The sequence below is a fragment of the Brassica napus genome, chromosome C4, assembly GCF_020379485.1.
Source record: "Brassica napus cultivar Da-Ae chromosome C4, Da-Ae, whole genome shotgun sequence".
NCBI lineage: Eukaryota > Viridiplantae > Streptophyta > Magnoliopsida > Brassicales > Brassicaceae > Brassica > Brassica napus.
The window spans coordinates 1,471,256-1,485,679 of NC_063447.1; the positions used below are offsets into that span (position 1 = coordinate 1,471,256).

The following is a 14,424-nucleotide window of genomic DNA, read 5'->3' on the forward strand; positions in this document are numbered from 1 at the left end:
CAACACTAAAGATCATAGACTTAAGTATATAGAGTATTTACCGAAAAATTCAATATTTTCGTAGGGGTTAAATCATAGATTTTGGAAAAATTAAAAAAATATTAAAATTTTGTTTTAACACACAGTTGCATCCTTCACTAACATATGATGAAGGTCAAAGAGGTTTGGAACTTTTTTTGTCTCCGTTTTTCTAGAAAATAGTGATTTTATAGTGACTAATCCACCAATTTAGGGAGTATTACGAAACTTTACTAAATTAATTGACAAAAAAAATAAAACAATGTTCATGCATTATGAAAGAGAGTTTAATATACATTAATACAAATGTAGAATGTGTTTAGAAAATTTAAAACAACACTAAAGATCATAGACTTCAGTATATAGAGTATTTACCGAAAACTTCAATATTTTCGTAGGGGTTAACACATAGATTTTGAAAAAAAATTCAAAAATATGAAAATTATGTTTTAATGCATAGTTGCATCCTTCACTAACATATGATGAAGGGCAAAGATATGAAAATTAATGCATAGTTGCATCCTTCACTTACATAGTTGTAACCACAAAAATATGAAAATTATGTTTTAATGCATAGTTGAGCCATGATACGCTTGTCTTTAGGTCTGATGACCTGGCTGGTGCATCTCCTCTCACCATGGCTCGTCCTGCTCGATCCTATCTAGGATCAGGGACACTACAGATGCAACTATGCATTAAAGCAATATTTTTATATTTTTGAATTTTTCTCAAAATCGCTATTTTCATATGTGTAGAATGTTTCTCGAAAATATTGATTTTTCGGTAAATGTCCTATAGACTGAAGCCTATGATCTTTAGTGTCTTTTTAAAATTTCAAAACAAATTCTACATTTGTATTAATGTATATTAAACTCTCTTTCATTGTACATGGGCATCTTTTTAATTTTTTGTCAATTAATTTAGTAAAACTTCATAATACTCCCTAAATTGGTGGACTAACCACTATAAAATCGCTATTTCCTTGAGAAACGGAGACAACAAAAGTTCCAAACCTCTTTTACCTTCATCATATGTTAGTGAAGGATGCAACTATGTATTAAACAGTATTTTCATATTTTTGAATTTTTCTCAAACTCTATGTGTTAACAACGCCTACGAAAATATAGATTTTTTGGGTAAATGCTCTATATACTGAAGCCTATGATCTTTAGTGTTGTTTTAAAATTTCTAAACACATTCTACATTTGTATTAATGTATATTAAACTCTTTTTCATAGTACATGGGCATCGTTTTAATTTTTTGTCAAATAATTTAGTAAAACTTCATAATACTCCCTAAATTTGTGGACAAACCACTATAAAATCGCTTTTTTCTAGGGAAACGGAGATAACAAAAGTTCCAAACCTCTTTGACCTTAATCATATGTTAGTGAAGGATGCAACTATGCATTAAAATAGTATTTTCATATTTTTGAAATTATCTCAAAATCTATGTGTTAACCCTTACGAAAATATTGAATTTTTCGGTAAATGCTCTACATACTGAAGCCTATGATCTTTAGTGTTGTTTTAAAATTTCTAAACAGATTATATATTTGTATTAATGTATATTAAACTCCATTTCATGGTACATGAGCATTTTTTTAATTTTTTGTCAATTAATTTAGTAAAACTTCATAATACTCCATAAATTGGTGGACAAACCACTATAAAATCGCTATTTTCTTGAGAAACGGAGACAACAAAATTTCCAAACCTCTTTGACCTTCATCATAGGTTAGTGAAAGATGCAACTATGCATTAAAACAGTATACGGAGGCTTATGATCTTTAATGTTTTTTTTAATTTCTAAACACATTCTACATTTGTATTAATGTATATTAAACTCTCTTTCATGTTACATGGGCATAGTTTTAATTTTTTGTCAATTAATTTAGTAAAACTTCATAATACTCTCTAAATTGGTAGACTAACCACTATAAAATCATTATTCTCTAGAAAAACGGAGACAACAAATGTTCGAAACTTCTTTGACCTTCATCATATGTTAGTGAAGGATGCAACTATGCATTAAAACAGAATTTTCATATATTTTATATTTTCTCAAAATCTATGTGTTTAACCCCTACGAAATATTGAATTTTTCAGTAAATGATTTACATACTGAAGCCTATGATCTTTAGTGTTGTTTTAAAACTTATAAAAAAATTATATATTTGTATTAATGTATATTAAACTTTCTTTCATTGTACATGACCATCGTTTTAATTTTTTATCAATTAATTTAGTAAAACTTCATAATACTCCCAAAATTAGTGGACTAACCACTATAAAATCGTTATTTTCTAGAGAAACGGAGACAACAAAAGTTCCAAACCTCTTTGACCTTCACAAAATGTTAGTGAAGGATGCAACTATGCATTAAAACAGTATTTTCGTAATTTTGAATTTTTCTCAAAATCTATGTGTCTCTACGAAAATATTGTATTTTTCGGTGTATGCTCTATATACTGAAACCTATAATCTTTAGTGTTGTTTTAAAACTTCTAAACATATTCTACATTTGTATTAATGTATATTAAACACTTTTTCATGGTACATGGGCATCGTTTTAATTTTTTGTCAATTAATTTAGTAAAACTTCATAATACTCCCTAAATTGGTGGGCTAACCAATATAAAATCGTTATTTTCTAGAGAAACCAAGACAACAAAAATTCCAAACCTTTTTGAACTTCATCATATGTTAGTGAATGATGAAACTATGCATTAAAACAGTATTTTCATATTTTTGAATTTTTCTCAAAATCTATGTGTTAACTAACCCCTACGAAAATATTGAATTTTTCGGTAAACGCTCTATATGCTGAAGCTTATGATCTTTAGTGTTGTTTTAATTTTGACATGTTGTTTTTGATAGGCCACCGCCATAAGCTGGACAAATATTTTATCCTGAATGAAGGATCTCCCTTGGTTTTGCATTTTCTTCATTGTGGTCCAAGCTGCATTTAAATATGAACCGGTAATGCTATGATCTCAGAGCCTTGGTCTTTTACCATTGCCTTGAATCCTGTGGTGCGTCTCAGTTTTATGTTATTTGTTTTTTTGCAGGCAGTCTACATTTACTTGATTACGGATAGAATATCTCTATACATATTATCCATGTGTAAGTCCCTCTTCTCTTCTCTTTCTCACACTGTCTTTCTTGTTCAATCTAAAACACTAGACTCTTTTCTTTGCACTCAAATAGCTTGTAGAGATAAGCAGGTCGCAAAGTTGAGAAAGGCATTGGGGATGCCATATGATCCTGCAGTAACGGCCTCTGAGCAGCAAAGGATCATGGCGAGAGTGATAAGTGCGATGACAACAATTGACGTGGTGAAGAAGAAAGACAACAAATGAATCTTCTTTTGCTCTCTTACACGGCCTTTCTGCCTTTTCAGTCTTCAAATAAAAGCTACTTGAATACTCTATGTATTCATATTACAACTTATGGTACCTGTTTTTAGTTTCTGAACCTATCTCTTAGTGAAGACTTGACTTTAAAACAGCAGCCTCTCTAGATTTCCATGCATGGTTCTTGTCTATGTCAACACTATATATTGGGGCCTTGTTTTGCAATATTTGTTTATTAAAAAATGGAGCCCTAAAAGCTAAAGAAAAAAATATTGTTAACAAATTAAATGGACCATGTGCAAATTGTTACACAATTATTTGAAATCACTTTGGAAGGCAGAACTTGGCTCCAAGGATAGACATTCTTTACTTCTATATGAACATAACAAAGACCAGAGGGAGAGAGACTTGGCCTTTCTCTCTGCCTGACAGCCGGAGCTATCCAAAACGCACCGTATCAGCTATAAGCATGCAAGCTTCGTTTAGTGGGCCTTATTATTGGGCTTTATTGCCCAACTAAAGGGCTCATGCATTATAAAAATAGTCATAACTACCTAAAAACGGCAACTACTTTACAAACTTGGCGGAAAGCAGAGTTCGTAGAGTTACAAGTTTGTGAAACATGCGGGCTTGTCCTGTCCCTCTAGTTTAGTTGAAACAAATCTGGTTGAAGCTCATTACTTTAACCAATGGAAGCTATAAATGATGTGTCTCTTTGTCTCGTTTTTTGAGGGAACTTAGGTTTTTAATATTAAGCTCCTTACCTTAATCAATATACATCTCCATCTCTCTCTGTTCTGTCTAGATCTTGCTTAGATGAGAGACATTTTGCTTCTACTGTTCGTGTAAGAATCACCACCTCGCCGTTCTAGAAATGGCTTGTGCTCTTCGTAGCTTCTCAAGGAGAAATCTTTCACCAAAATGGTTCAGCAAGATCTCCTCCACAAGCCCCCCCTCTTGTTCTTCACCATATCAAAGATTATACTGAACCCAGTTTAACGGAATCAAGTCTTCTGGTTCCTATGCTTCATAGGCAAGTTTTCTTTAAAGATAGAAAGAAAATGTCTTTTGCTCAACCAGTATGTTCTCCTGGAGTATTGCTATGTAGACACATCTCTTCATCCAGCAAACCAGAAGAATGGAGCATAGATGCCTTAGGAGATATTGTTGAGGGACTTGTCCCTAAGAAGTCTGTGGAAGCAATGTCCACTACTATAGATGGATGTAGTGCTGCATTCGAAAGCTTATACTCCCCTCTGAACTGCGTGCATTATGTGATTAATGGAATCCATGACCTTACCGGCTGCAACTGGTATCTCTATTTGACTATATTTGGTTGGTTTTTATGTTTGTTACTGTTTGATGATTTACTTACAGTGGTTTGGTTTGGTTTGGTCACTACTCTTGTATGTATATATAGGTCGATGTCCGTTGTTCTTACGGCTTTACTGGCGAGTGGACTCATGTGGCCAGTCTCTATGCGGATTCAAAGACAAGTTTGGGAGTTAAAAGTTAGTTTCTTTACTTGTGTGCTTGCTTTCTCATTTTTTGCTTTTGAAACCTTTACACAATTCTTTCGTAAATTAGATTTTGCGTATGAGCATTCAGAAAGCGAGGAGAGTGATGCAGACATGTGATCCTAAATCTCTGTCTAAACATAAAAAATGGGAAGCAGAGTGTACACATAAGTGAGTTTCCTTACACAACAGTGTGTTGTCTTATGTCTCAAAATAATGAATGTTTCTCTTTGACTTTCTCTCTCTTGTGGTTCAATTATTTACATCAGATTTGGAGAATGTTACAAGTCTTATCTGCCACTAAGCCTTCTTAATCTACTCATCTTCATCAATGGGGTAAAAAGAAAAGAAAATGATTTTTTGTACACATTTTCACTCTTGTCTAGTAACTCACTGTCTATCTTTTAAAACAGATCAATACCATGGCTAAGAAAATCCCAGGGTTCACTGATCTTTCAACTCTAGACAGTTTCTACATGTTACCTCTAATGACAGGCTTAACTTTCTGGTTCACATCTAAGGTCTGAAAGGCAAACTGTGAGAAACATACATATGGTTTGACTGAAACATAATCCAAGCCAACTTTGACATGTCCGTTTTTTGATAGGTCCCCACCATAAGCCTGACAAAAAATTTATCCAGAATGAAGGAACTCCCTTTGTATTGCATTGTCTTCATTGTGGTCCAAGCTGCATATAAATATGAACCGGTATTGCTATGCTATCAGAGCTTTGATCTTTTACCATTTGTCTTGAATCATGTGGCTAGTCTCAGTTTTATGTTTTTTTTTTTGGCAGGCAGTGTACTTTTACGTGATCACATATAAAATCTCTCTATGCACATTAACCTGGAGTAAGTCCATCTTCTCTTTCTCAAACTGCTTTTCTTGTTCAGTCTAAAACACTAAACTCTTTTCCTTTTTACTCAAGTAGTGTGTAGATCTAAGCAGATAGCAAAGCTGAGCAAAAGGATAATGGCGAGAGTGATAAGTGTTATGAGGGAGTTTATTGACGTGGTGAAGAAGAAAGACAAGAACTGAATCTTCTTTTGCTCTCACACGGTTTCTCTGCCTTAGGCTTCAAATCAAAGCTACTTGACTACTCTGTATTCATGTACAACTTTTTTTATATATTCTGAACCTATCTCTTGGTGCAGACTTGACTTTAAAACAGCAATCTATCCAGTTTTCCATGCATGGTTCTTGTCTATGCCAACACAATATATATTGAGCCCTAAATGCTAACAAAAACATAGATAACAAATTAAATGGACCATTTGCTAATAAATGCTTTGTGGGCACAATTAAAAAAAAAAAACTGTTTACATAATTATTTGAAATCACTACGGACATTCTTTATTTCTATATGTACACAAGATTAGGTTTCATCCATAGGAAACTCAGGATCAGCTGGTTTCTGAGGCAATAAAGATAGCATATGAGGAAGCATAGAGTTGCGTGCTGCTGCATTCGCCCTTACATTCCTCAGAGCATGAGAAGCAAACCTAGACGCATAAATCGCAGCACCTAAGTTAAGTTTATTGCCTCCTGAATCATCGGTCTGAAGAGTATTTTCTAGTCTTTCTTCTTCTTCACGTAAAGCCCTTGAGAGCTTCTTTCTACAATATCTCTTCCATGCTGCTTGTATAAAACATGCTGCCCATGTTCGCCACTGCACTGAGTGATACCTGGTAAAAGAAGAAAAAAATCATTGCCCAAAAGACAACAAGAGTTATTTAGGGGATACATTGAACTAAACTTGACAAACAAGTTACAAGGTAGGTTAAAAAATATTTAGGGTTAGGTTGCTTTTTTGAATAGGGAAGTCTTGCCTGAACATGTGCCGTAGTTGCTTGCTATTGATGCGACGATACTGAGTAGCAACAAATTTGAGATCATCAGCTGAGAGAACAAAGCCTTCGACTTCTGTCTGAGCTTGAACGGTGCTAGTAGAGATAGGGAAGTGAGAAGTGTTTGGATCTAGTGCCCATGTGAGAAGATCTCCACAGAATTGACCAACACCCAAGCTAACCGAATTGAAGAATCCGCTTTTGCCGCCATAAGTGGTTGTGCTAGTTAACTTTCCTCTCATTATAAACACCATATCCTCAAGTGGTTCACCTTCACGCACAATGTAACTGTTCTCCGTGTAGAGAGCCGGTTTCAAACGTGCACAAAGTGCGTCTAGTAACCGATCATCCATAGCTTTAAACCACGGCACCTGAAAATAAAAGAAGTTGGCCATAAGTGGATTGGTCCAAATCTATTATATAGTATTCATGGCTCCTCAAAACTCCTGATATAGAAGCTTATATTCTCACAACGTGAACCAATTAAGGTTTATATGTTTACCGTTTTGAGCATATTCAAGCAAAGATGGCGTTTAATGTCCTTTCTGAGATCTTTTGGAAGACTGGAGAGAAGAACTTCTTCCTCAACTCCTCTGGTTTCTTGCCATTTATACTGTTCGTATTTACGTACACGTTTTCTCAGATCGTCTGGTAACATACGGTGAGACATCCATTGCTCTGCATCTCTCCTTTTCACCCTCATTTCCTCAACTCTTACCGTAGTTGATTGCAAATATTTCTACAAAAAAATTTAAGAAAACATTTTTAGAATATTAATTCACTGTTTCATTGCTTGATGTCTCTGCTGACTCCTTAACCAAAAAGACAAGAGCAAGATGTGTAAAATTTTCTCATGTTAATCAGACATGGTCTGATAGAATTAGAGTTATTTTTCGAAACAACTCTATTTCCCTCCAAACCTTAATAAATGGGTAGTCCACAAAAAAAATGTTTTGCTTGATGCTCAAAGAAGAGTTACCTGCATGTTTCCTATGAGAAGAGCAAACAAAACTAGTCCAGAGATACAAATGATGACCGCGAAAATGATCTCTCCTTCAAAGGCACTTGTCTTCAAGTTTTGGCCCAGAGCACTATTCACAAAAGAGAAACAAGATTTGTATATCTATGAGTAACACTAAGAAGTTGTTAGCACATACCTATAGCAGGACCAACTTTTGCTTGTAAAACAAAAAAGTGCATATATATTCTAGTCTACAATGTCGTTATTATAACGTTATGAAATTCACTAGAGAGAAACGTAGATGAGAGTATAAGTGTTACAAACCTAAGGTTGCGAAGACCCCACCAGAAACAATAGAAAAACTTCTTAGGGAAGTCCATTGACTCCACGACTCCAGACTGCAATGCCTCAGCGAATATACCGAAGTTGAAAACAGTCGAGTTTTTAATCTCCTCTGGGTCCATCAACGGGCAAGAACCTATTAAATACTGGCTATTGTCTTCCCCACCCGAACAGTATAAGTACGCATGAATGCAACCTTTTATCTTAGCACATGTTTCACGCCAACATCTATCTTTCCTTTCAATCGATATCAAGTACCAAAAAGATCCAAAGACATGGCTAGCTAACATGTAGAGGAATAGGTTTAGAGCAGCTCCAGCCCATGCAGTCTCAGTTACCAAACCGGACGTTCTTGTTACTTCTTTAAAAAGCGGATAGATTCGTGCAATCCTTGGAACATACTGACAAAATATTACCCATTTCAGTAGCTCTTTTGTTACCAGTGACGCAGGTCGACCCATCGATGGAACAACAGCTAGAACAACTACCTATAAAAGCAATGAAAGTTTTAGATTCAACCAACATCTTGAAGTAAGATTTGAGAAAGTAGCTGTACCTGAGGAATAGGGAGAATAGAAAGAACATCGATTATAAAGTATGACTTGAGGTATCTCACAGCGATTTTTTTATAACTCTGAACAAGCTCTCCTCTTCCAAAACCACGAGAAGAAGGAGCAATGAAGCCAGTATTAAACTGAAACAACATGTGAACCACATAGAAAGCGTCGATGAAAGTGCGGAAAACACAAGCCACTGCCTCGAGTTTCTTGTCTAGTTTAAGACAGAATCTGCCTGGATCCACCACGGGGATGAAGAAAAACAGAGGATCAAATGCTAACGCTACAACACAAAGGAGCAAGAAAATCTTGTTCCAGTTTTGAAGATAAGAGTCGTTAGGGTTCATCACTCGTATTATCTTTTTCTTGTTCTCATTCTTCTTTTGAGAATGAAACGTTAATGGCTGCTGCTTAAAGTTTCTGATCTTCTCTGAGCCTTTCTCAAAGCTACGTCTAACTGTTTTTTTAATAACAGAAGTTACTGAAGGTCTGTTCCAAGAATCTTCATTTTCAGTAAACCTGTTACAGAAAAAAAAAATTAAATCAAGATTACTACATATTAACTCTTAATTAACAAGACTAACAACAAATCCAACTGATACATACTTTACAAACGTGTTTCTTTTGAGATTCATCATCTCCATCTACTCTTGTCCTCTTCAAAAGATTCTCAAACCTGTGAAAATAAAAATAAAAAATATTATCCATTTTTCTTTGATTATTACCCCGTTTTGAAACTCCAGTAACTAATAAAGACCCAGTAAAATAAACAGAGTAATTTGACCAAAAGAAAGAAACTCCAAGATAGAAGCAAGCAAACCTTGATTTAAGAGGAGGGATCTATAGTGTTTATTCACCAAACTGATGAGCTAAAAGATTAGCCGACAGAAATATTAAAAAAGGAAGAAGGATTACATCTATTTCCTGAAATGGAAGGAAGTAAAGAGAAGGGGTTGAAGGATAATGATGTTCTAATTTAGTCGAGGTGATGATGATATAGTAGTACTAGTTTGAGTTTATGCAGAGTTATACATTGTTTGAAAACTAAAGAGATGATGAAGATACGAGTCTGGATGTCGAACACAGAAATGACAGAGGTATATAATAGTAATAAATGTAGGAAAATGAAAAGATGAGATGACTTTTGACGAAGACTCAGTCAGTCAACCCCCAAAAACAAAAATAAAAAAATAACAAAACAATTCCAAATTGGCTTTTTCTTGAGACGAATAAGGGTATTCCTACTTCTAGAGCAAATTAATATCATATCTATATATAGTATGATCATTATTTACGTAGTTATTGTTTGGATGTTGTACACACACCAACTCATCATTTCTGGACGTACAACACACACTCATGAGCCATGATGAAGAATGACTATAGTAGTACTCTAATTTTCTATTTTGTTTATTGCATTCTGTGGATATTTTTGTTATGCATTTTCAGTCTTGGTCGTGGGATTAATTTTATGAACACTGTATCTGAATTCTTGAAGCCACAGACGTTGATTAGTTTAGTCTATACATATATTCCAAGAAAGAATCAATTATTTTAAAACCTCAGGGTTTGAGGTTTAGTACACTTGAGGAGACTTTTCAATCTTTTTTGGGGTTAAGTAAGACGTCATTTTCTCCTCTAAAAAAAACAAAACTAGTAAAGAGGAAAGAGATGAGATACTCAGTGATGCGTAGTTGCATACTAAATTGCATTATGAACGGTCCACAGGAAAATGGAGGAAATTGAGATAGATAACTGTGACATATTAATATTATACAATGATATGGTCTCTACAATGCTTACTCATTCTCAAAATAAAATAAAAAAGGTGCAAATACAACTTAAAAAGCTGACCACTACTAACCAATTAATCTTTTAGTCTAATTTATTAGCCTTCAACAGAGATCATGAAACCCCTATGATTCATTTTTGGAGGTTTTCTATAATATGCTTGAAACGCCATGAACCAGTAACACCTTCCTTGCTTGGTTGCTTCCTGTTGATCAGATATCATGGCTTGATTAAGACTTGAGATTACAGTAACTAAGGCTTGTCTTCATCTGACTGAGGACATGAAGGCCCTGGGATCGAATCCACAAAGAACTCCTCTACACAATACAGTGGGGGAAACGAACAAGATTGGTTAGTGAATGATCATATAAAATGAAAGAAACATATTTAGATTTGATGTGTTATTACCTATGTCCTCTTGTTCCGGAGAATCAAGTAAAATCTCTGAATCAGATGGAAGAAATGGGGAACCAGGATAGTTTCCTAACGCCCCTAAGTCTGAAAATTACAAGATCTCCATTAATCAGACACTAAACATCAATACGGCTACTTGCATTAACTATGTTTCTATAGAAAGAACATATACATACCTCCAAGATTTGACAAATCAGCTGTGAGATCAGAGAGGCTAAAGTTCCAAGGAATCTGATCAAAAGGCCTCAGATTGTCTCTGGAATTACCAGCTCCTCCATCTGGTCCAAGCTGCAACCCAACTGAAGTCCCCACATCAGATGTGAAAGCAGAATCAAGAGCTGACGTGTCCATCCCCATCCCTGACATGTCTGAAGCAGCAAAAGGGAAGTGTCCACTCGACGCCACGGAAGCTGGACTCACCGGCATCTCCGACACTGATGACATGCCATTGTTTGGTGGAATCATTGGAGGAGTTGGATCAGCCGCAGTTGTATCTATCACCATACTACACAACAATGAAGAATCAGTAAAAAGACTTTGCTAAGACTAAGTTAATCTCTAACTGGAAACTTGGGTTCTTACTCATTCCCTGAGTTCATCCTCATTGGTTGGAAGTTCCCAGGGGCAGGGACTCCATTAACCACGTGGCAGCTTGACATTCCCATTGCATCAATATGAGGATGGCCTGGAACATGCATTTGAGGATGTTGTAGTACTGGGTATCCCATTGGCATGTTGTTAACTGCGCTACAAACCTCTAGTGTTAAATAACAGTGAAACACAAATACTCCCTCCTACGATTTCATATTAAGTGTTGTTTTAACTTTTAAATTTTGTTTATCGTTTTACATTTCCAATGCATATTTTAAACAATTTTTCCAAATTTTACTCTTATTTTTAGTTCACTAATTAATGAAACCAAACAAAAAATTATATTAAATAGGAGTAAAACAGATCTTAATTCGTGTGCAACAACCTTAAAGGCTCTCATTAAGAGAGAGAGAAGGAGTAATAAAAAGATGTTTGTGAGTGATAGAAGTGAGTCAGACTTACCAGGGGCCATAGGATGAATCCCATTCTGCATTGGGACCAATGGAACTTTAGGATGAACAGGATACTTCATGAGGTGATACTGGTGCTCAAGCAAATGATTAAACACAATGATCTGCTTCTTCAGTTTCAGTCTAATATAATAAGCTCTGAAAAAATCTGCATTCTCTTCTTCCAGTTTCTGCCATACTAAAGTTGTGAAACCAGGGTCAATTCTTGCACGGGTCAAGAGGGTCTTCACCACCTCATCTCTGTTCATGTACAGCTGAAGACATCTCTCGATCAAATTTTGGACCTACACAAGAAGAAGATCACATGAACAGACACACACACACACAAATATGTATAAGCAAAGGAAGGTGAGCCAAAGTTTCACTTACGAGTTCAATATCTTGCCTTGAAACTTTCCTACCGTCATTACTTGAGGCAGAGACAGAACCAGAGTCTTGTATAGGAGCTTCTAATGACTGGTTGTTCTTCTGTTCGCCTTGGGACTCATGTGAAACTTGTGTAGAGGACTGCATCTCCTGTGTGCTCTGCAAATCCCAATAAAACCTTTCTCTTAATCCAAAGTATGTTTACAAATGCTGAAGTAGCTAGCTACAACCTTTCATTACAGTCAACTTTCTTTATATGTTGGTCCAACTTCCTATCTATGTAAGCATTGACCTAATCCTGAGATTTTATTACTGTTTAGAGACATAAAAATAAGCTTTCAATTGGGAAACATCTCAAAAAAAAAAAAAAAAGAAAGAGCAAAATAGAGAAAGTTGCAAAACTATCTCACAGTTTTCAACAGAGTAAGACAGAGAAAACATTATAACAAGAAGAAGAAAAATGTTTGTAGACGAACCTGACCGTTCTTCATTAGAGTTGAATATAAACTATTCAGTAACTAACAACTATTCTCCTTAACAATGTTCCATCTGGACAAGCATGTTTCTGATGTATGTTTGACCAAAATACAAAACCTGTATTGACATAAACTGTTTTAGTTAAATGTCAACATGTAAGAAAAGAATGATTAGAAAAATAAAGCATGAAAAGGTGAGTTCTTTAACATTGTTTAATAGTAATCTAGATGCCACTTAGGCACACCAACGCAACCTTCAGTAACAACTATTCTCTTTAACTGGGCACGAATGTTTCTAATGGGTTTTGGCAAAATATAAACCTGGACTGATATAAACTGCATAGTTAATTCGTTATCTTATAAAAGAATGATTAAAAAACGCATCTTTGAAACTGCTAATGATAAGGAGCATGGAAAAAAGTGAGTGATTAAGCATTGTTTAATAGGAATCTAGATACCCACACACTAAAGAATCTTAAGTAAATAATAAAATAATTCATACAGCTAATTGGCTTCAAACTACAAGTACACACAAAAACAAAAAAGTCTCTTGCTTTTGGAATCATCAACTCTAATAAAAAACGAAACTTTACTATTCAGACAGCAAATCTGAAACCCTAGTAGATTGTTACCACTTCTGCAAAGACAAAAGCATGATGCTCAACGAATCTAAGAAACCAAACAGATCTATCAGGAATTGCTCACTATCTCAAAAGTTTTGTTTTTTTTTTCCTTATTTTGATAGCTAAGACAACAAGTCTATAAACAAAGAAACACGACCAAAAGATTATCCGACAAGAACCGAAGTCTTCTCCTCACCTTAATTTTCAGACCGAACTCAAACCAAAATGGTAACACTTCCGACAGAGGTTTTCTCGACGAGTTTTTATGGGGACTACGAACAAGTTCTCTCGAAGATTGAGAGGATATAACGAAATCTGAACCAGATTTTGAAAGAGGAGTCGGTGAAGTTCGTTTCAAGTAAAGATCTGGGCGTTTTTTTTCCGAGAGGGAGAAGAAGATAAAAAGAACAAGAGATAGCAAGAGGTTTCGCTACTACGCCATTACAGATAATAAGCTGAACTCAACAACCCTCAAGGAGAAGAAGGAGGCAGGGAAGCAGTAGAACAAGAAGAGAACCGCGAGAGAGAAAGGGAAAAGAGAATCTCACCATAATTAATTTCATTTATAGTCTTTATTAGTTACCACTTACGACCCACTAATTACTACATTGTCTTTTTAACTTTTTACTAGCTTTAAATAGTCAGTGAAAAAAATAAAATTACTAGAAGAAAAAATTACGGCTTCTTAGTAGTAGCTTGGCTCGGCTTCACTGGCGAGAGAGATTGTAATTATAAATTTACTGTTGTAACGCTGCTTATGATTTTTTTTTCCGTGTAAATTAGCTTATGAATTATATAAGAAAACAAATTATTGTTTGTAACGGTGAAAGTAGCCAATACTCTTCACAGAAGGCAGTGTGTCTCACAATACTCGAGATAGTTTTTTATAAAATGATGCATCTAAGTTATTTATTTTGTTATAATGTTTAAAAATGCATCTATTCCAGTTAAGTTTATAGGGTACAAGAAATGTAATATGTATAACAGCTAGTGAAAGGTAATTGCTAAGTTGTTGGTGAGGTGTTGGATGTTACGAGATGGCATGGACCTCCCCCCACTGTACTACTCTCAGTCTCCGGGAATAGCATCTCTTT

General features: G+C 35.1%; 3 protein-coding genes across 8 annotated transcripts; 1 reads left to right on the forward strand and 2 right to left on the reverse strand.

The window, feature by feature from the left end:
• Positions 1 to 3,953: 3,953 nt before the first annotated feature.
• Positions 3,954 to 6,128, forward strand: LOC106412499 (mitochondrial inner membrane protein OXA1-like). Its single transcript, XM_013853408.3, is given in 9 exon segments — positions 3,954 to 4,317; positions 4,319 to 4,686; positions 4,795 to 4,885; positions 4,962 to 5,062; positions 5,161 to 5,227; positions 5,305 to 5,412; positions 5,499 to 5,600; positions 5,689 to 5,743; positions 5,824 to 6,128. Coding segments are annotated over 9 exon segments (1,068 nt in total). The 5' UTR covers positions 3,954 to 4,248; the 3' UTR covers positions 5,931 to 6,128.
• A 16-nt stretch (positions 6,129 to 6,144) lies between these two features.
• LOC106415505 (probable cyclic nucleotide-gated ion channel 3) lies at positions 6,145 to 9,945 on the reverse strand. Its single transcript, XM_022712604.2, has 8 exons — positions 9,420 to 9,945; positions 9,206 to 9,275; positions 8,599 to 9,118; positions 8,025 to 8,530; positions 7,719 to 7,830; positions 7,242 to 7,478; positions 6,722 to 7,110; positions 6,145 to 6,577 (listed from the first exon to the last, which is right to left on the reverse strand). The coding sequence occupies exons 2-8, from the start codon at positions 9,241 to 9,243 to the stop codon at positions 6,268 to 6,270; spliced, it is 2,112 nt and encodes a 703-aa protein (XP_022568325.2). The 5' UTR covers positions 9,244 to 9,275; positions 9,420 to 9,945; the 3' UTR covers positions 6,145 to 6,267.
• A 387-nt stretch (positions 9,946 to 10,332) lies between these two features.
• BNAC04G01240D lies at positions 10,333 to 13,870 on the reverse strand. 6 transcript variants are annotated; one of them, XM_013856602.3, is made up of 8 exons: positions 13,527 to 13,870; positions 12,708 to 12,825; positions 12,235 to 12,390; positions 11,858 to 12,149; positions 11,387 to 11,546; positions 10,981 to 11,309; positions 10,799 to 10,888; positions 10,333 to 10,707 (listed from the first exon to the last, which is right to left on the reverse strand). In XM_013856602.3, the coding sequence occupies exons 2-8, from the start codon at positions 12,720 to 12,722 to the stop codon at positions 10,643 to 10,645; spliced, it is 1,107 nt and encodes a 368-aa protein (XP_013712056.1). In that variant the 5' UTR covers positions 12,723 to 12,825; positions 13,527 to 13,870; the 3' UTR covers positions 10,333 to 10,642. The 6 variants fall into 6 exon arrangements, with proteins under 6 accessions (XP_013712056.1, XP_022568323.1, XP_048610355.1 ...); XM_022712602.2 differs by lacking the exon at positions 13,527 to 13,870 and adding an exon at positions 12,462 to 12,529; XM_048754398.1 differs by lacking the exon at positions 13,527 to 13,870 and adding an exon at positions 12,437 to 12,529.
• Between the last annotated feature and the right edge of the window lie 554 nt (positions 13,871 to 14,424).

Excerpts from the sequence above, each read along its gene's own strand:
- LOC106415505 (XM_022712604.2), bottom strand. The coding sequence starts at position 9,243 with ATGGAGATGATGAATCTCAAAAGAAACACGTTTGTAAA. Across the intron at positions 9,119-9,205 it reads AAAAGAAACACGTTTGTAAA|GTTTACTGAAAATGAAGATT; the intron begins GTATGTATCAGT and ends TTTCTGTAACAG. Across the intron at positions 6,578-6,721 it reads CAACTACGGCACATGTTCAG|GTATCACTCAGTGCAGTGGC; the intron begins GCAAGACTTCCC and ends TTCTTTTACCAG.
- BNAC04G01240D (XM_013856602.3), bottom strand. Across the intron at positions 10,889-10,980 it reads TGATTTGTCAAATCTTGGAG|ACTTAGGGGCGTTAGGAAAC; the intron begins GTATGTATATGT and ends TGTAATTTTCAG. Across the intron at positions 10,708-10,798 it reads TCCGGAACAAGAGGACATAG|AGGAGTTCTTTGTGGATTCG; the intron begins GTAATAACACAT and ends TGTATTGTGTAG.